This window comes from Brienomyrus brachyistius, chromosome 2 (genome assembly GCF_023856365.1).
Source record: "Brienomyrus brachyistius isolate T26 chromosome 2, BBRACH_0.4, whole genome shotgun sequence".
NCBI classification, from domain to species: Eukaryota; Metazoa; Chordata; class Actinopteri; order Osteoglossiformes; family Mormyridae; genus Brienomyrus; species Brienomyrus brachyistius.
In genome coordinates this window covers 26,505,786-26,526,955 of record NC_064534.1, presented here as the reverse complement: position 1 = coordinate 26,526,955, position 21,170 = coordinate 26,505,786, and the positions used below count along the sequence as shown (strand labels likewise).

The 21,170-nt window shown below is 40.4% G+C and overlaps 1 protein-coding gene across 3 annotated transcripts in view; it reads right to left on the bottom strand.

The window, feature by feature from the left end:
• Nucleotides 1-1,839: 1,839 nt before the first annotated feature.
• The window catches only part of sv2ca (synaptic vesicle glycoprotein 2Ca), a 40,191-nt gene continuing 20,860 nt past the window's right edge, over nt 1,840-21,170 (bottom strand). For 2 of the 3 annotated variants that reach the window (XM_048998947.1, XM_048998956.1), the window contains 9 exons: nt 18,017-18,150; nt 17,660-17,749; nt 16,210-16,320; nt 15,915-16,003; nt 9,940-10,104; nt 9,057-9,190; nt 8,571-8,774; nt 6,085-6,244; nt 1,840-5,332 (listed from right to left, as the gene is read on the bottom strand). In XM_048998947.1, the coding sequence (XP_048854904.1) occupies nt 5,149-5,332; nt 6,085-6,244; nt 8,571-8,774; nt 9,057-9,190; nt 9,940-10,104; nt 15,915-16,003; nt 16,210-16,320; nt 17,660-17,749; nt 18,017-18,150 (1,271 nt within the window). In that variant the 3' untranslated portion in view covers nt 1,840-5,148. Of the gene's footprint in view, nt 5,333-6,084; nt 6,245-8,570; nt 8,775-9,056; nt 9,191-9,939; nt 10,105-15,914; nt 16,004-16,209; nt 16,341-17,659; nt 17,750-18,016; nt 18,151-21,170 lie in introns of those variants that run through there. The other variant, XM_048998964.1, reaches the window with a different exon arrangement.

Below are 21,170 nucleotides of genomic sequence, written 5' to 3'. Positions count from 1 at the left end.
GTACGCCATAATTAATGGAACCCCCGAAAGTGCATTAAAAGGTAGGCCCACTCACTCACCCTCAGGTCTTTTCTTTTACAGTGATCTTTTACAGTTTCACTCTAGCAATGGAAGTAGGAGGCCTACTTTTGTTTCTCGATGTTTATTTGATTAAATGAATATAACATTGTTTTATAGCACTCAGGGGAGTTCTTGGCTGTGATTATCTATCTACAGTATCTATCTATCTATCTATCTATCTATCTATCTATCTATCTATCTATCTATCTATCTATCTATCTAATCAGTGCAAAATGCATTGGAATTTTTATATTTTTTTCAGGGTGATGGGTTAGAATCAGATTAAAGCAGCTATGAATCAAATAATTAGCAGACCCCCTGTATCTGACAACAACTGGCATCTGATATCCAGACACTGTGTTACATTGGGCAGGTTGTCCAGGGCAGTTTCCCCCTAAGGGAGGTCAGAGTTGTTTGAGGAGGGTGGAGAGCAGAGGGGATGCAGACGTCCAGCTGGGGGAGGTGGGCTGGGTGAAGAATGGTGAGAGATGAGACTGAATTCTGGGCGGAGCAGGTTTCATTATAAAAAGTTAGCAGGTAAACCGCGTACCGGATTCTGGATTATCTGTGTGATTTGGAATAAACTGAAATTGGTTCCACTCTCCCAGTGGAATTTTTTTTTACTGGATTTGCCACTTGGGTGTGATTATGTAGCTGTGTGCAAGGTGTGACATTTCAGTTGCCGGGAATGAATGACGTTAATGGCACACACACACACACACACACACACACACACACACACACACACACACATAAATTGGTCTTCATACCTAAATGGGGACCGTCCATTAATTTCTATGGGAAAAACCCTAATCCCAATCATGACACCCTTAACCCCCACCCATCCCTAATCTTAACCATAAGTAACCAGCCAAAATACAAGACTTTTGGCACTTTTACTTTCTTGTTTACATTCACAGATGTTTATAAAATTGAGGTTATCCAGATGGGGGCCTGAACACACACACACACATTTATACAGTATATATGCGTATTATAAGATAAGCAATATGGAAATTAAAGGTATATCATTGTAATACATATGTCTTAAAACTGTGAAAATACTACAAAATGCCAGTTTTGTTTCATTTGTGATCAGGGCCCCATAAAGGGCTGTTAAGTTGGGATGAAAATTTTCAACATAATTGAGTTGGTCTGAGTTGGGGGCCCAATATGATGTGCTTTCATGGGGCCCAAAATCTATAATGGCACTCCTCTTTGTGAAACTTATAAATGCAGCTTTTACTGCCATTTTAAAATATGGTGAATGATAAAGTTGTTTGTAATAACACTTATGCTACAGTAGCTCTCCTGTGGGATCAGACCAGATATGCTAACCTTCGCTCCCCAAGTGCATCATTGAGCCTTGGGCTTATCAACGGTTCACCGGTTGGCCTTCCTTGGACCACTTCTGGTAGGTACTGACCACTGCACACCAGGAACATTCCACAAGACCTCCTGTATTGAAGATGCTCTAACCTAGACGTCAAGCCGTGACAATCTGGCCCTTGTCAGGGTTGCTCAGATCCTTACACTTGCCCATTTTTTTCTGATTCCAACACATCAACTTCCAGAACTGACTGTTCACTTTCCTGATGTATGATGCCACCTTTGACAGGTGCCATTGTATCAATATAGTCAATGTTATTCTCTTCACCTGTCAGTAGTTTTAATATTATGACTGATAGGTGTATGTATGCATTGGGCTATCTGTCTTACTTGGATGTGTCTTAGGACAAACAAAATGTGTAAATGTAAAAGAAAAAATTACCGCATGAGCAATAGAGAATGCAACTTTATTTTTTACACACAACTGCTTTGAAATAATACCACGAAGAGTTTTTTGGCAATTAATTTTATACCTACTTCTAATACTTTATAGAACTGTTCTGTACATCATATACATCCCTTAGCTGGCATGCTCTCTCACAAACACACATTCTTTTCAACAAAGAACCAAGACAGAGAAGCTACCAGGAATGAATTATTCACATTTTATCAAATCAACATTTTTTTTCCACTGTTTGAAAGAGCAAGGAAACACATACACAGAACACCAACCAAAACAGGTAAACGCATGCGCAGAATCTGGGGAGAATGCCTTCAGTTATTTCAGTGTAAGTACAGATGAAGTTAAAGCCCTGTGAGGTCTGGAGTTCCACTAGTTACCCATAGCTTATAAATAAATGTGAGTACAATAAGTCAATAAACGAAACCCTTGAATAAAGCAGCTCCCAACTGAAATTATTGATGGCGTCTTATTTTTTGGTATAACACACAGTACCTTGCAGGCTTCATTCCTATGTAAACTAGGAGTACAGTACGGTCATGTCTGAGTTAGGATTTGAGTATAGTGGTGCTGCTGTAGCTGTGTAAACCAACGTTGATTGCAGCACTACAGCAGCAAACAAATATTTGATGTTACTTGGGTCAAAATACAACAGCTTTTTGGTCATTGCGTAGAAGTCTTATTATATTTAAATATGTTTAAATTATTTAAATGTGTTTAGTCAAGCAATCCGTTATTAAAGAAAGCACATGACTCATGCTCCATGTAGTTTTAATTCTTTAGCGAAAGGTACCTTATGTGGTGAACTACAATTTTTTATAGCTGGGGTATTATTCGCAAAGAGTCTGTAATCTAAGAGGCAGTATGTAGTCTGGTGGTTTGGGATGCTACTTTTAAGATGCAGTATAGTGAAGGAACAGTACCCCTGAACTTTTGTCTGTAAACAGCTGGTTAGACAGCTGTGTATTGTTCTAGTGCTGGAATATTGCAAGAGGGTTTCATCAGTGTTCTTCAAAGCAGTGTTAACCCACCCAGTCCTCAGGGAAGCCTGGACAGTCCACGTTTTTGCTTCCTCTCAGCTCCCAGCGTATACCAGGTATTCGGTATTCCTGATTGGCTGGGAGCTGAGAGGGAGCAAAAACATGGACTGTTTGGGGTTCCCCGAGGACTGGATTGGGAAATACTGCTTTAAAGCATATAAGGAAATTATATCTAACTGTAACCCTTATTGTGAGCTTCAGTTTAATAAAAAAATGAAATACACAAATGCTGACAGCTAAATGATATTGTACAAGTGCCATGTTAAGATGTATGTATAAGTATATCTCTTAGTGCAGCTTCTTACAGTAGATAGCAAATATCATTCAAATGGGCCTAACTGTATAAAAACAGAGCAGATGCAAAAAGGTATGTCCAGCGATTTGATTTAAAACGTTACTTTAAAAAAATGTCGCTATAAATTTTTCCTGTAAGACTTTTATTCATTCATGATCTACTTACTTGCTTGATGGTAACCCTTTACTTGAGGGGGTAACTTAGTAACTCAATTACTACTGAAGTACAATTCATAAACAAATATGATAACTGCATGAAAGAATTGTTATGATTGATTAATTATGATCCCACAGTTAGTTCCGACCAAGAAATCTGATTGGACAAGAGGCATTCTGTGAGTGCTGTTATCAGAGTATAACCGTACAACTGCACTCGGACATTTCATATCAGATGTTTCACACAGCTTTTCAGGTGTATGTAAAAACCATTACTTATTTATTTCAATTATGTAAAGTAGTTAGGCAGCAGGTGAGCTGTGTTGTGATGCAATGCTTATGTTGCTTGGCAACAATCAACAGTTGGCTGGTGGGAACAATTTTTTTCATTTGTGGAGGCCCATAAATGTTTAAATAAATAATCAAGCAAAATATTAGCTGTTGTGGCTTATAACTGTTACCTTAGAAATGAGACTCGATGAACTGTTGTATAAAAGTAATAACATACTCAAAGTTCTGTGGTCGTACACCAATATATCACGGCTGTGATTATCTTTGGCTTACAACCGAATCACAGCCGTGATATACTGAAGTACAACCGCACTCCCTCTCGTATATTATTGCTTAACCGAACATGGGATCAGTACATAACTAACACTTTCTGATTACTGAATACGTTAAGTACTACATTATTTCTGCCCCTTCAAGTGAAGTGTTACCTACTAATTTAGGTCAGCTTCCTTGCCTTTCAACAGGATATTTTTATGAACACTGTCAAAATCAGAGGAGAAAGAAATTTTACTGAAGGAGATACATGACAGTACCCCCCCTTTACGGCATGTTCCACTGGACAAAACTGAAGTCCTTTGTGTACAGCCTCAATTCATCAGGAAGAGAAACAAGAAAAGAAAAGGTATTGTTATTCCAAAATTGTTAACTGAATGCCAACAAAAACAGGAAATCTTCTTACAACACAGAAATATGTAACTCAACATTTCATTATGCATATACACATTAATAATACTTGAAATATAATATGCTTTTAATGTAAACTGGTTTTAATGGCTTAAAATACCTATCTTGCTATTGCTTAATGTAAAATGCTCAAAATGCTAGCACACATCAATAATGTGACATGGAACCAGTTCACATTCACATAGCTGTGATAACCCACATCACAGTCTTCCTCATTCAACCGAGCTGGTCTGCTTCTGCAGTCAGACACAAAGCCAAGAAGTAAAATAACAGATTTGAATCCCCCCCCCCATTCAGGCACCTAGCCAGGTAGTTAAAGATATGGAGTGTTGCCGGACCCCCCTACAAAATTTATTTCTACCTACGGGCTTATCTGCAGCAAATGCAAGTCTGATATTTTGTCAGATTCAGAAAAGGAAAGCGAGCTGCTTTCGATCAGGATAAATTATCGTAGCTTAAGCGGATAAACTGCAGCAGCTTCTATGACAATGCACAGGAGGCTGTGTGGACTGTTTTCAAGTTCTTTTCGGGCACTGCTGCTGTCCCAGCTGCTGAGTAGCCAATGCAGTCAGCAAGACACTAGCACATTTAAAGAAGGGGCAGGGAAATCGTGTCACAAGTATGGAATAGCTATGGATGCATCGGAACCACACTATGACGCACAGATCGCTAAGTGCTGCACTGGCTGTGTGGCAACAAAATGAAAACATCAATAAAGAGAAAATAAATAAGCACGTATTGAGCAACACGGATCCTGCCATGCTTCAGGTCATCCTGCCACTCCATGCCACCTCCGCTGCGGGGAGAGGGCCCGTCTTCACAACAGGCAGCAGGTTACATGAGGACGTTGGGCCTGGTGTCTGGCAGCCGCAGCCCCACCAAGCCCCCGCACACCAGCACGGAAGAGGCCAGTAGGATAGGGATGGCTTTGGTGATGCCCACCAGTGACCCGAAAATCAGGTTCCCAAGCACTGCTGCAAGCTTACACAGCGCATTACAGAATCCAAACCCAGTCCCCCTGCCACACAAAATGAGAGAAGGTGAGAGTCTTACCCAAGAAGAAAATGGCTTTTTATTTACAGGCAGCCCCCAGGATATGAAGAAGACCTGTTCCCTAAGTCTGTCTTTAAGTCAAATTTGTAGGTAAGTCGGAATCGGTCCATATGGTTCTGATTTAGCTTCATTTAGTCAAATGTTTGTTTTTGTGCGTATTTTACTTTTCAATGCATATAAAAAAGTTGAGAAACACTTGCAAATACATTAAAACATCTTAAACATAATAATACTGGACATAGTAATACTAATAATAATAATCATAATAACAACAATAATAATTATATAGTGATAATAGTCACTATATTAATATAATAATATAGTGATAATAAAAGTAACTACATATCATACTGTATTGTACCTCAAGTCCAGGAACCGCTGAAGTGTCACAAAGTACTGTGTGTGTTTGTTATTACAAACCATTGTGTTTAACTCATATTTTTTATTATAATAGGCTTTATGGCATTCCACTCCTAAATATGAGTAAGTCAGATGTAATTAACCTGGGCACTGCCTGTATATCAGGTATATCAGAGAGCTGTGAATCTCAAAAAACAGCTGTTGGATTTGGCAATATCATTTTTGGTTCTGATTCTCAGGTTTCTTGGATACTGTTAAATGTTACTTACATGTTATACAAAACCTGATTCTGGAAAAAAGAAAAATGAGACAATGTATGTGTTGCGTGTTGCATGGGTGCCAGTTGACAGGTCCCACCTCCTGTCTGTAGGGTACAGCTCCACGGTGATCACGTCCAATGAGTTCCAGGCAGAGATGCTTAGCCCATTGTAGAGGCATAACATGCCAATCATCATGGACTCACTGGTCCCGAACCAGAGGAAGAAGCAACTGATTCCTGACAGGATCATAGAGCCGCCTGTCGACAGCAAAGGAAAAGTCATTACAGAAATCAGGAACAGGAACGGAAACTGGGTTTTGACATTATAGTTCCTGCATTTGGTAAAAATTGAAGTTGAACCTGTTAATGTGTAAATGCCCATGTCATGTTATTCCTTGCTTCTGTTTTGTTTTTGGATTATTTTATTGCTCTGAAAGTCGTGCTGTAGGAAAGTTCTGTCATTTATGAGCCTCATTCTCAGTATAGCTCAGCCAATACATACAATAAGGCAGAAAACTGCTTCACAATCAAAAGGAGGTAACATGAAACTTAAAGCTGCCACGTACAGTATGACCATTCTGGAAAAGTGTCTTTAATCTTTGCCATCCAAGGGTGGGGGGTGATGCACAAGGGGAACAGCCGAGATGGAATGCTAGCCTATCGAAACATCACAGTCTTACTGGAAGTGACGGTAACACTGTGCTTAAGGCCATGTTTTTGCTCATTTATAAACACATCAATGACAAATAATAATCCTTTCATGAAGATTATAAACATGGCTGTAAATATTCATCAAAAGGCATTCACATTATAGCCATGTTTAGTATGCATTATGAATGCTCTATGAAGCTTTCATCTATAATGCAGTATAGTTACCGTTACAATGCATTATAATAGTCGGTATAAGCATTAAGGATGCATTTATAATGCATTATATATGAAAGCTTCATAAGGCAGTCATAATGCATAATAAACATGGCTATAATGTGTTATGCCTTTTAATAAATATTTGTAGCCATGGTTATAATGCTTTATGAATGTATTATAATGCATTATGAATGTGTTTAAAACTTACTACATGGCCTTAAGTAAAGTGTTGCAGTACCAAAGTGACTGTTGTAATTAGGCTTCCCCCATTTATTATGTCATATGTTAGAGATGGGTAAACTAAAACACTGCTATGAATGTTGTATTTATAGTGTAGAAAATGGACGGATGGATGGATGGATGGATGGATGGATTGATGGATGGATGGATGGATGGATGGATGGATGGGATGAATAAAGTAGATTTAGTGAGTTGAACTGTTTAGAATCATATAGGGAGATATGCTGCAGTGCTGTTTTCCACCACTCATACTACACATTTGCATAGGCCCCTAAGGTTTATTGGCCCCCATTCGGCTACAAACTGTCAGAACACTAAGGGATTCAGGGACCCAAAGTGACTTTTTCAGAGGGATTCCAGAAACAACATGTGTGGTGACACAATCACTACAGCCTGCTTAGGACATAACTGGATGTCCTTCCTTTGGGCAATAATACCTGGTTTTATTCTCAGTTTAATCTCCACCATCCATACTCCAGCACAGCAGATGGCGCTGTGCACCTTTTAAAAATGTCAAAACCATAAAGAAGAAGAAGAAGAAGAAGTGAAAACCTATTATCAGGAATGGATCATTTTTGGATCCAATTTTATCTGCATATGCAAGATTATTGTGTTTAAACACCTGTTAACGGAATCTGATGATTATATGAGCAGAAGTTCATTACCAGAATAATTCAGAGATAGTATCAAATTTTCATAAATGTTGTAACGTTTACCATAGCTGAGGCTAAGTATCCAATGCTCAGGGCAGCCTAGTGACTCAGCGGGTAGTAAACCTGGGCAGTCAAATCACACCTCTGCTGGAGCTTGCATGTTCCGCCTGTGATGTGCGGGTTCCCACCAGCTGCTCTGCTCTCCTCCCACATGTTCTTAGGCTAACCAGCATCTTTAAAATTCACACAGCGTACACCTGCATGTATGTGCCCTGAGAGTGAGCAGCATCAAACCAGCTTGTTTCTCAGCCTTTTTGCTCCCTGCCGCCTGAAAAGGACTCCAGGCTCCCTGCCAATTCTGACCAGGATAATTGTTTGGATGGATATACTAACCCCAGTGTACAGTCAACATGTCTGAAACATTTATCAGGTACAGAAAAAAGTAGAACAATGTAAGGAAATACTCTTGCAGCCGGTCGTGCGTTTAAATGCAACTGAAATTTCACTGATAAGCTTCTTCGTGCCATTGTCCTTTAGTTTTTAAAAGAAAAATATGTTTAAGTCAAGCAAAATATAAACGCCATATACATATAAACATAAACACATGCACTGCAACATTATAACAAATATTGGACATTCAGTATTGCGAGTCTCTCCATTTATCAATATAGAAGCTATAGACTTGAAAGCTTAAAGCCTGGTAAAGGGTAGTACACAAAAAGCCAAGCACAAATCAATATGTAGCTGCTTTTCTAACCTAATCACATTACAAGCAGCCAAGAGAGTCAAACACGCCCCCCACCTGCAGAGCTCATGAAGCTTACCTAACATGGTCAGGCGGCCTATTTTGTCCATAAGCAGTGCAGATACTATATTTCCTGGTAGAACAGCTAACGTTCCCAGAAAGTTGACAAAATAGACCCAGTAGGCACTGTAGTCGTCGTCAAATGTCATCTGACAGCCCGTCTTGTTGTGATGGAAGGTGCTGTTAATCACCTCTGTGTTAATCAGCTTGCTGTCATCAATATCTATAATGAAGCAGGAAAAAAGAGGAAATAGAGGAAATGACTCATAGGAGCATTATGTTATATTTGATCTGCACATTAGGGAAACAAAATGATGAATGAGCATGGAAATTACTCTCAGTGTTTGATGTGCAATAATGCCCTGTCAATCCATTCATGTGCAGAGTTTCATTGACAGCTGCTGTCAACACTCACAAGCAGTATAGTATAGCAATGGTTTTGTAGATAAATAGGAAAGCAGAATCTTAAAATGGCCGAGGACCAGCACTGAGCTGCCAGACTTGCCTGAGTTGTAGAAAAAGGCTTCGATAAAAGTGCAGTTCTTGAAGTAGGACCCCACAGATGTGACATCATCAAAGTAGCAGTTTCGGAAGGTGGAGTCAATGAACGTGACCGACTTGAACTTCATGCTGATAAATCTATGGGATGATATTAAGGGATTTAATACAGGCCAATACATTCACTGTTAGGGTGAGTCGGAAGAAACACAAAACAAATGGCAGAGTACAATCTGGACTGGATGCCAGCTCACAGTGTCTAATAATGGTCAGTTTGAATCACCAATAAAGAATAGTGGCATATTTTGGTTGTGAAAGGACATGGAATCACTTGACTCATTTGGAAAATTGCACAGGTAGAGCTAGGCATGAATTTACCGGCAACTCTCTGGAATAATAATGCAGCAGCATCATGCCACAATGATTAATGGTGGCATGAGTCATGGGAAGCATGTATTGATTAAAATTAACGTATCTTTATTCTAAACAATACGGGTGTATATATAGAGCAAACAATAGAGTGCTGTAGGGTATATATGTGTGTGTATGTATTTATATAAAACATAGCTTAAAAAACATAATATATATTAAATGATCACAAAATTATTATATGTTTCCAGAACCTTCTGCAGTATATCAGCCATTACGGTCTTATTTCTTTCTTTTTGTTCCTTTTTATTATTTTTATTTTGTATTATTTTATTGGATTATTTGCTTGCCCTGATGAATCATTTATTGACTTAATGCATACCGCCTACAGGACAATATAGGCTGCACGGCTGCAGCATGCTAATATGCTTTGCTGTCAGACCTTGTGGAGACCAGAGAAATGTGTCTATAGACGAATCAGACAAAATGTATATTTTAAGTTTGTGGCCTGCAGTTCCCACCTGTCATTGATGAAGATCCCATTGGTGTGAATCTGGTTCTCCAGGGTGAAGTTGAATGTGAAATCCTCTATGCGCTCATTGTTGTGGGTCTTCACTTTGGATGCATACTCATCTGCCTGCAGGTGCTTGATGACATCTGGAAACCAGACAGACAGGCCATAGAACCTAGAGCCCAAAATAAGAATAAAACAAGCACAGTCTTGGGTTAAATGGACAAAACCACTCAGATTGGCTTGATAATATCTGATAACAATAATAAACAACTTTGTTACTAGTTTATGTATTTACTATACTGTAATTTTTATTTTTATTTTAGATTGTACTTTCTATTTATAAGAAAGTTTATTATAGCCTAGGTGTGTAGCAGACTATACCATCTAGCTGTGTGTCAGTTCAATGTTCATACAACAACAAATCACCTAACAACACATTTCTCAGAAAGCAACCCTGCATTAAGTGGCACATGACTGTATACACTAAACTTATCTAAATGTGATGATTGTCATTTTCAAATCTATATAAATGCAAATGTGATTAAAGAAGAATAGCAGCAGGATAAAATTAAATTTTAGATGCTGCTCATTATTGAGTTGTGCTATTTTTAGAACAGGTCCGCGGGCGACTCATGTGGTCCTTGGGGGCATCCTGGTGCCCGTGGGCACCATGTTGGTGACCCCTGCTCTAGAGCAAAACAGCATCATGTACAAATGTATATGTGTGTGGTTCTGCAGGTTTGGCCTCTGTGCGTGTGATAGGAAAGTTGGTTGCTTGAATCCTGCAGTCAACAGAGTATTCATATTACCGCTCGGCCTGGCAGTAAGGCCCTTAACCCCCCCAAAATGCTGTAGGGGCACCAGATAAATGGCTAACCCTGTAGTCTGACCCTAAGTTTCATTCTTACCTCTATATATGTTTGTCTCAAAGGAGAGCAAAAGAAGATCAAATTTTTATATACTAGTACAAATTTTGAATAAAATATATCCATATCCAATACGGGTGTAAAAAACCAGACCAAGATTTTGTTTCAACTATCCAGTCAAGTACTCTGTAACTGTGACTCTTTATACTCAACTGACTGATTGAAACAAAATCAGTCAGAATTTTTACTTTCTGAACCTGAAATTTCTACTACTGGATTTAAGGTACCTCAGTTTAGATGGCCTTTATTTTCATTCACTTACATTTAGCCCAGATTACCTTAAATGCAACAAGTTACACTGTTAAGCAAGAAACCCTGCTTTCCAAAACAGGTAACAGTTCTAGCCAAGTTCCTTGTTAGACATTGTAAACAATACTAGTGGATAACAAGGCATTAAGCGGCATTTTACGCATACAAACACCCTAGCAACAAGTTGACAGGTAGCGTTTGGATGGTACTGTGTGTTCGGCTGATTTAATGACACACAAATGATACATGAGTGCAAATAATCAGTATATAGCTACAGCTTTCACTTCTGTTGATGAAGGGCCCAGCCATCTTGAATGTTGAGACTGGGGTTGCAGAGGTTCCTACGACTTTCTGAGTCAGAGTTCTGACTTCAGGGGTCGGTCCAGTTGAAATTTCTGGCATCTTTACAGCACAAATGTGCATCCACCACAGAACGACAAAGGCACCAGCTTTTAAGTTCCATCTACCGTCTTGCCATCAGAAGAGACATGATGAGATATTGAGCTCTGAGCCGCTCAATGTCAACATTAAAGCGTGTCTGATTAAAAGGTTCTGAAAGTTGCTTTTATTTACGGCATTGTCGTTTCCATCCATGACGAGGGGGCCTTTGATCTGCTGATGAAAACACGCCGACAGAAAGAGCAGGACAGCTCCCTTTCACTGCAGCCCACAGCAAGGTACACAGCATGTACAAGGGCTGATGACAGGAAACCCCTTTGGGCCACATGAGCAGGATCAAAACCGGGAATCTATTTCAACAGACTGCATTCATCTATTGAGCTGTAAGATCACATGTCCATGCTTCACATATTATTCGCTAATTAATGAAGTATACTTAAGATGGGTGCAAAGCCTATTTAACAGAGACTGACTGGGCTTTTCATTTAGTGGGATAGATAAAAACAATATCACATTATGCCCTCAATTTATCAATATCACCACCTTCAGCATGACCATCATCATCATCTTCATCATCATCACCATATTATTATTATTGTTGTTGTTGTTATTGTTGTTGATGTTAATAATAATAATAATAATGATAATAACACTAATTATAATGTTATTGTGATGCATTGATTCACATTCAGGTTTTCGCTGTGGTGTTTCACCTCTCTTCTGTTAATTTAGCCTCAACAGAGCTTGAGATGTGTAAAGCTCAGCACTGTTCATCTCCTGTGGCCCCAGGACAGCCCAGAGGCATCAGGTAAATCAAGATTGAATTCCATTCACCAGACAGTTGATATGATGGAAAATGTGCCTTAGGACAAATGCTGCAGAAAGTGTTTCTCTTGCTGATATTTAGGCATTTTCAGCAAATATGACCTGCTGACTGCTATCAATTTCAACTACAGTACATTCCATTCATTGCCAGCAAGGATGTGGTTTTGTAATAATACTAGTTGAAACGGAAAGCCATTTAAAGAATTTCAAGTGCAGAAATTTTTGTATGCTTTGCTCCAATTATACAAGGACAACAAAGGCATGCAAGCTTGTCGGCTTAACAACCAATTCCTGTAATAAACAGTCAGATGTAAAAATCATTTGTCTATCTTTCTGTCTTTTCTGGGGGAAGTAAAAAAGATTGCATGTGAGTACAATTACTGTAGGTTCTGTAATAAAATATTGTTTTAAGATGTAATTTTGAATGTAAGTAAAACTAAAAATCACCTTGTTCAATCAAATCATCACTATAATTAGGTTCTTACCAACTAGTAGCCAAGTGACTGTGATATCAGTCCTTCAGACAATCCATCTGTCCATTTTCCAAACCAGTTACCCTAAGCAGGGGGTCCAGAGCCTACCCCAGAAGCAATGGGCATGAGACAGGGAACAACCCAGGATGGGGTTCAATTAGCCTCAGCATGTTTTTGGACTGTGGGGGTAACCAGAGTACCTGGAGGAAACCCCATGACAACATGGGGAGAACATGCAAACTCCACACACATATGACCCAGGTGGAGACTCGAACCTGGGTCCCAGAGGTGTGAGGCAGCAGTGCTAACCACTGCACCACCATGCCACCCCTCAGATGATCCACACATTTGTTATTTGCCTGATTTTCATGGCATAATCAGAATCTGACCATCCACAGCATAAGTTCTGAGTCAGCAGCCCATTTGCCTGATCTGAATGCCCCAGTCTTCCCTCTGACCATTCAGTAAATTTACTTATACTACGGGACCGTTGAATGCTTGAATCTGATTGGCTGACTAACGTTCTGAGGTGTGCAATTATTTTCAGGGAAACGCACGGCAAACGTAGTTCCAGGCAGCTCTCTTGACCGCATTACAGTTCCATATCACTTCGCATAGTTAACTGTAATAACGGAAAATAGCATACAGTACCTATACAGCACACAGGACTAACAAAAACAACAACATGACAGACGATTTCCGAAAGTAAATTTTAATATTTACGGTGAATATGAAACTTTCAACAACTGGGCTGCAGCAGTATTAGTTAGCCTAGTGTACCAACTTAAAGGCTACACATGACATTTCTCACTAGCGAGGTAATAACAGCGCTGCATCTTAAAGCAGACTTACAGTTTAGAGACGGTGCTTCAGAGCACTGTTGAGGGACACACAGAGGTAGCCTAATTCATACAAGCTCTCTCTCTCTCTCTCTCGGTTTCTCTGTGTCTCTGTCTCTCTCGCTCTCTTTCTAATAACTTCATTATTAACTGCATTAGTCGGCTATCAACGGCTGAAGCCTCCATTGCCAGCTTTAAAATGACATTTTGGAACTAGCAAAAGAGTCGTTGGATGAGATGCGGAAGAAATAATCCTACTCACAATAGCGATTTAAGTAGAAAAACCGGACGAATCCCTTGAAATATATCATCTGATCGATGTCTTGAGGTGTGGCAACCGTAGTATAAGTGGAATAATTGACTCCGGACCGTTGAATTATTAGAAAAATAATCACCACCTCGGGTGTGCATTATTTTCTAATAATTTAACGGCCCGTCGTCAATTATTCCTTACTTCATGTACTGTACTCTGGTACTAGGAGCTACTGTCCAATATATATAAATATGCTAAATATATGCATGTGTTATTAATGGGATCATTCAGTTGTAATACAACAACACATACAGTGGATATACTGTAGGTATATACACCATTATTGAATTTGCAGGTGTTTGCATGTGTTCATGTCACTCGAGGGATGATTTCAGAAAGTCTTGTAATAGTTCAGCCAAAGCCCAGACCTCAGTCTGATAGAAAACCTGAAGAATGGCCTAAAGATGACGGGAGTTCCCCAGGCAATTTGCTGGAGCTTAAATTTTGCAAGGAAATGGGATAGAAAGTTTATGTGTGCTAAGAGGTTTTTATACAAAGACTTACTGCTGTAATAAAAGCAAAATATGATTAAACAAAGGATTCCTTGTGGAGGGGTAGGTTTTTTTAATGTCTTTGTCAGGGTCAGCTCCTGTCTTTTGTGTCCCTTCCCTGTTTGACCAGCAGGTGTCGCTGGCCATCCTGTCCCTCCCTCCCATCCTGTCTTTGTGTTTCCCCGAGCTCCCGATCAGCCGCATGGTTCAACATGTTGAGCATGCGGCTACCTACAAATCCCTTTGTCGCATGTTTGAATCCCACCTCCTCTGTCTTTGCATTTTGTTCCCTAGTGTTTCATTTGTATGAGTTTTTCTAGTTCCTGTGTCTTGTGATTTGTATTTGGTTTCATTGTTTGTGCCCATGCTTGTGTTTTTACCTGTCCGTTATTCCTCTATTGTAGATTCTGTTTCCTTGTTTCTGTCAGTGTCTTAGTTTTCCCCTCCCACTCACTGAGTTAATTATTAGTTCGACCTGTTGCCTGTTCTTGTGCCTGATCTTGTGTGTTTTCCTGATTGCTCCTTGTCCTGCATCCTCCCTGATTGTATAATTGTCTATGTCTCACTCCCGCTGCCTCACTACCCAGTTCAGTTTTCGTATTTAAGTTCCTGCCTGAGTTCAGCTCCCCAGTGGTTCATTGTTGTTTTGCTGTTTGCATGAAGTTTGGATGTTCTGTTATTTGTAGCCTGCCTGCCTGCCTACCTACCTATCCACCCTTTGTTGCCCTGACCCTATTGAAAATTAGTCTTTGCTTATCCCTTGTAGTTCTGACCCCTTGAGGTCTTTTTTTGTTTGCAGTTTTCTGTTTTGTTAAAGAAACCCCTTCTGTTCCGGTGAGCCGCTAGTGGGTCGTCCGCATTTCTGTTTGGCCTGCATCACGCCTTGCCATCACCCCAAATCCGCCCGGATCCTTCACAGTCCTAATATTTGTATTTTTTTCTATTTGTTTTCCTCATTATTTCTTTTAAATATGACTGACATGGTTTATCTTTTACATCATGAAAATTTCCGGGGTGTGTAGACTTGCATATGTTTGTGTAGCATGAATGGTGCTGGGATTTAATTATGGATAGTTTCAAAGGGTTTCCTGTATGATAGTTCCATTCATATGTCCCTCTTCTATAACTGCTTAACCAAGTACCAAGACACGGTAACCCTAATCATCACAACAGGACACTCCCGGCCCAGCAAAGAGACACCTAATCACTTAAATATGTTTTTTTGGGTCGTTGGAGGAAAAGTAGCCAAAATAAGGAGAGCACATACTAAGCTGCGTGAGCATATACCAAGCTCCCAGAAATATGAATGCCCAGTTCTACTCACTGCATCACCATACCAGTCTATACTATATATGTTTAGATATTATTCTTGAAATGAAAATGAGTTATATTATGTAACAGCCCATAACTGATGTAGCCACTGAAAATCAGATGTGTAATAATTCTCTTGCCTTTGACGAAGCTTACCCAAAAGACAGCGTGAACCATACAATAGCAAGCTTTATTGTGTTGTCTTTCACTGGGTAGTTGAAGCACCTCATGAAGGTTAACCAGATCTGTAAAGAAAAACAAAGCAGACACAGGGGACAGGATATTAGTATATCTACTGGCACAGCCTCAGCCTCAGTGGGTCCATAGCTCAATGAACCGACCAGATATCGGCAACAGACCAGAGGAAGACCTGCAGCCACAGCAACATTAAGAACTTAATGAAGATCAAGAAGCTGGTTCCGGTGCAACCATATACTCAACCGTGACTCACCCCTTGCAACTCAGCTTTAATCCTGAACAGGACCTTTGAGATGGGGTTTCCAGTCTCTGATTGCATCTCCACCAACTCATCAATCTGCTTCGGGATCTTGATTCTGTTCACCTGCATTGAAATGCACCTGTCTGCCATCGAAGCAAGCAAATGATCACCGTCCGATATTGAGTCTTTCTGGGTTCAAACTGAATACTTTGAGTTTTTATTCCACAAACCCCAAACTTTTATGACAGCAGCAAACCAGTATTCATCTGCTCCGTTTAATGTCGCGGAAAGAATATGACCTGATATAAGCCCAATATGATACAGCCCCAGGAATAAAGGTCCTTTTAATGGCCTAGACATTAGAAATTAGTGCACATGAGAGTCATCTTGGATTTTAAGATATTCAGTAAAGGCCAATGTAACAATATTTACAATGGTAGTCAGTTATTATTGTCCTTTGCTTCCCTGTTATGTCACAAATACTTCAGGAGATGTTTACTTTTGTATAGCCAAGTTTAGCTCGTGGAAGTTTTACTTAAAAGCATTCTGAGGGCAAAGTGAAAAGTGATTGGTTCAGAGAGACAACCAATCAGGCTATATAGGAGGTGGGTACAAGTGACTAAAGATGGTCGAACCAAATCATCTGATTGGTTGGTCCTGCCTCCTCTAGTTGTTTGGACCCACCACCTCTACAATGTGATTGGTTATCTCTCTGAACCAATCATCAGGTGGCATGGGTCAAACAGAGGCTTTACTACCTCATCATCTGCAGACCAACTTCTATCGGTCAACAACAGAGAGCCTCCTGACTGGTGCAGAGTGTGGTTCACCAGCTGTATGGAGGAGAACAGGAAGGACCTACAACGGGTGGTGAGGGCGGCAGAGCCTGCCATCTGCACTACACCTCCCTCCCTCAGAGACATTTACACCGGCCGACTTCAAAAGAAAGCCAGTTGCATTTCAAAGAATCCTACCCACCCTGGGCATCACCTGTTCTCTACACTGCCCTCTAGAAAAAGATAGAGAACAATTAGCACCAAAACCAACAGGTTAAAAAACAGCTTCTTTCCACAGGCAGTCAACTGCAGAACCCCTCCTCCACCTCCCTGACTGAGATGTAATGACCCCCCACCCCAAGAACTGGAAGTTCATTAACTCCCTGTCACTCTTATTTTTGTTCATATTTATGCTTACATTTCTTATGCCATTTTCTATGCTGACAATCCTAGAGCTACTAAATGGTATTTTGTTGTTTTCTAAAAACAATGACAATAAAGATCTATTCTATTCTGTTCGATTCTAATTTTCGTTCTGCCATCAGAACTCCTTTTGCGTAAGTAAAACTCCCACGAGCCCTGCTTTTAAAGAGTGAGTGAGATCTCGTTGAGTCCCTGGGCCCTTTGAGCTGTAATGATAGTCGAGCTACTCGACTTCTGCTAGGAGGAAATTAGTGGGGACTCACTGTAAAAACCTTTTCCGGCTCCCCACGTGCCCTCATGTTAGTGTCATGGATCTGCTTGAGGATCATCCAGGCCTCATCATGCTTCCCCACCTAAAATATGTTTGGAGGGAGGGGGAGACATACAGTAAGGTATATCATTGATTCCCTGTTACACTCAAACGAGATGAGATGATAAAAAGACTGAGTTATGAGAGTCAATCCCCAGCAGCTAGCTAGCTGTAGCTATCCTCGGGGATTTGTCATAGCCAATGGCACATATTTTTTTTATCTGCAGCTTGTTTGCATAAAACCAAAAGAACTTTTCTTGTAGCAAAAAACAAAATGACATTTCATACCCCATCCTCGCTTAATTTTTACCTCAAGATAGAACCTGGGGCTCTCAGGCATGAAGGTGAGGGCGACAACTGCACAGACGCAGGGCAGGGCGCAGACGACCACGAACACCCTCCAGCTGTGGAACTGGTAGGCCGAGCCCATGCTAAAGCTCCACCCTGTGGGATGAAGCAAGGGCGAAAAGGTACTGGCAAGGTTGGGCATTGTAGAACAAAAGTATTTTGTCACAACACGTCATAGAAAACACACTTAAATCGTACGGCACAACCAAATATCTGGCTATGCACTGCACCTGAGTAAAGAGAGCAAGGATGGGCGATGCACACAGGCTGAGCATTAATTTCACATGGCACATGGAACAGACACCGGCATCATGTCTAGTCAGTTCTGAGCACTAGAGTGTCTGCAGCAAAGAGAGCTCAGTGGCTTTGAACAGGACTATGAACGCAGGTTTGGTTTTGCCAGACACCTTGGCAAGGTAGCAGGAGGAAATCGCCAACACACTGAGAGGACTTGCTGTGAAGGTGATTCTGGCTTAGAATGAAATGTTCAGATCTAAAATTAAAAATGCACAGGAGCCTGTAGTAAAGAAGCACAAGGAATGAGTGCTGGCCACTGTAAATTGAGAAAAGCCACAGGTGGGCGGCATGGTGGTGCAGTGGTTAGCACTGTCGCCTCTGGGACCCGGGTTCGAGTCTCCGCCTGGGTTACATGTGTGCGGAGTTTGCATGTTCTCCCCATGTCATCGTGGGGTTTCCTTCGGGTACTCCGGTTTCCCCCCACAGTCCAAAGACATGCGGAGACTAATTGGAGTTGCTAAATTGCCCATAGGGATAGGCTCCGGACCCCCAGTGACCCAGTAGGATAAGCGGTTTGGAAAATGGATGGATGGGTGTATACACAGGGTGCTCAAAGTTTGTGGGTCTGGAACTTCTAAACTTTTCTCAAAACCTTAGCAAGCCTTCAAATGGTGCTGTGTGACCATCTCTAGATGTCATGACGTATGATAAAAAATAACGTTTGTGAAGGCTTTGCTTTTAGGCAGGATTGATTGGTTTGTAATGTTTTAGTGTTTAGCACTTATTTAAGAATAATGTAGCAGTATTGCATTATTGTGGTAAAAGAGGCTTTTATTTTGCAAAAGGCTTTTATTTTCAAACATCTCAAACCTAAATGTATTTTATGTATCCATCAGCATTTGGTACAATCTTCAAGCTTCCTGCATTATCCAGTATTTTGACATTATTGTTATTAGGGTTCCTGTCCCCATGGTTGCAGGTAAATGGGGTAACATAGACAAGATGACTTAGACTTGCTGAAGACTTTCATTCAAAATGATGTCACGCTTGTCTGTGGATACTGTTCTGTTCGAAAACACATTAAATTAAAGTGTCCCCCCTATCTTGCTCCAGGCCTGTGATAGGGTAATTAATTTCCCCAGTGAGAAAATGGAAGAGTGGCCATGGATGAATATAATGGCCTTACTGCTGCAGCAGGACCCCTGCAATGCTCTGTGACACAACTCATGTGCAAAATCTCTGATTTAACAATTAACAATGAAATTTACCACCTCTAGAATTTGCCCAATTAAAACCGCCTAAAATCAGGATCAGGTTTGCCCAAGCAGCTGAAAAAGGTTACAGCATCATTAGAGAGTAACTGAGCCTGTGTCGGTCTTCGCCAGGAATGTGGCAGAAATCACGCCAAGATCAAAGGAACATCCCAAATCCCTTAAAGAGAAAGAAAATGGCTGTAAAATGAATTTTCTTTGCTGTTTGCTGAATCAAATCACCTTTATTTAACAGTAATGTTGAAATGATAAAGTGTTACTGTGTCCAAAAATGTGAAATAAGAGAATATGTTCCTTTTACTTTAAACAGTATTTTAGTTATCATTAAAGATCCAAAACTGCTACGGTTCTTCAATTGGATTGTCATTTCTTGTCATTTTTTATCAGGTCTACATGGATTTTTATATCTGCACTGCAATGACATTTAACAGAACACACCCTCAAACAATGTTACGCCATTGTCCATATGAAATGTATTCAAGCTAGCAATATGTTTTGGTGCAATTACATGTAGTGTAACTCTTATAGTTATTCCAACCAACACAGGACACTTCCTATACCACAGTGATCATTGTCTCCTGTTGCTGAACCAAATCCAATCCACACCTGTTTGTATGGCAATAGAACATCTTGAGTTTTGTATCATTTCGACATTGTACACAGCCGAATGGATCACAGCTGTAAATCAGTTTATATACACTGACTAGCAGCTTCTAAAACCTTTAGTGTATTAAGATGTATTACAGCGTCTTGTCAAAGGCTTGGACTTTTTCTGCTCATTCTATGTGTCTGTGGTAATGGGTGCTCTACACTTTGAGGAGGCTGAACCATTTAATCCTTGTTCATATAAGAGAGTCTTGTTCCTCCAATAAAGAGACAATAATCCAGGAAAGAACCAATGGTAATTATGGAAAAATCATTTACTTAGCATGTCCTACACTTGCAATGAAGTATCGTGGTGATACGTCTGGCAGTAAGTGTGTATTCTTCTTCTTGAACTGTACTTGAACAATGGTTGATGGGAAAGATGAGGGTCATTAGGTTTGTATTGAGAGGATCAGTGTATGTTGTGTTTGTGTCAGAGTGTGTATGTGTCTCTAGGTATGTGTGTGTGGGTGTGAAGATCCATGTGGGTGGATTTGTACTGAGAGTGTTGATGGTTAGTGGTAGGTAGCACGCCGCTGGTGCTGGTCTAGGGTCTTGTGTAATCACCCATAGAATGGGATTTGCTGATAGTCCACGTGTAGATCCAGAGAATCTCCGCTTTAATTGCCTTTTTCCATGAAATGTAATGGAGAGCCCCCAAGGGCAACTGCTTAAACCATGCTGTCGAAAATCACATTATGCGGATTAATGTACACACGCGAATGAGTGCGTGGAGGACAGAGAGAGCCAGCTGAGATTTATGGACCTGCAATGCACCAATACAGTCCTTGATCACGACCCTGTGAATCAAGCCCCCAGCAACCGCATGGAATACAAAAAGCACCATTGAAAAAAACACAGTTGTACGCTATGTGCTTTGGCAGCACAAAAAAATAATTTGGTGCCTCAGACAGTTTCGGGGACGCAGCCAGCAAATTTATCCATTGAGTTTTTTAGAGAGCT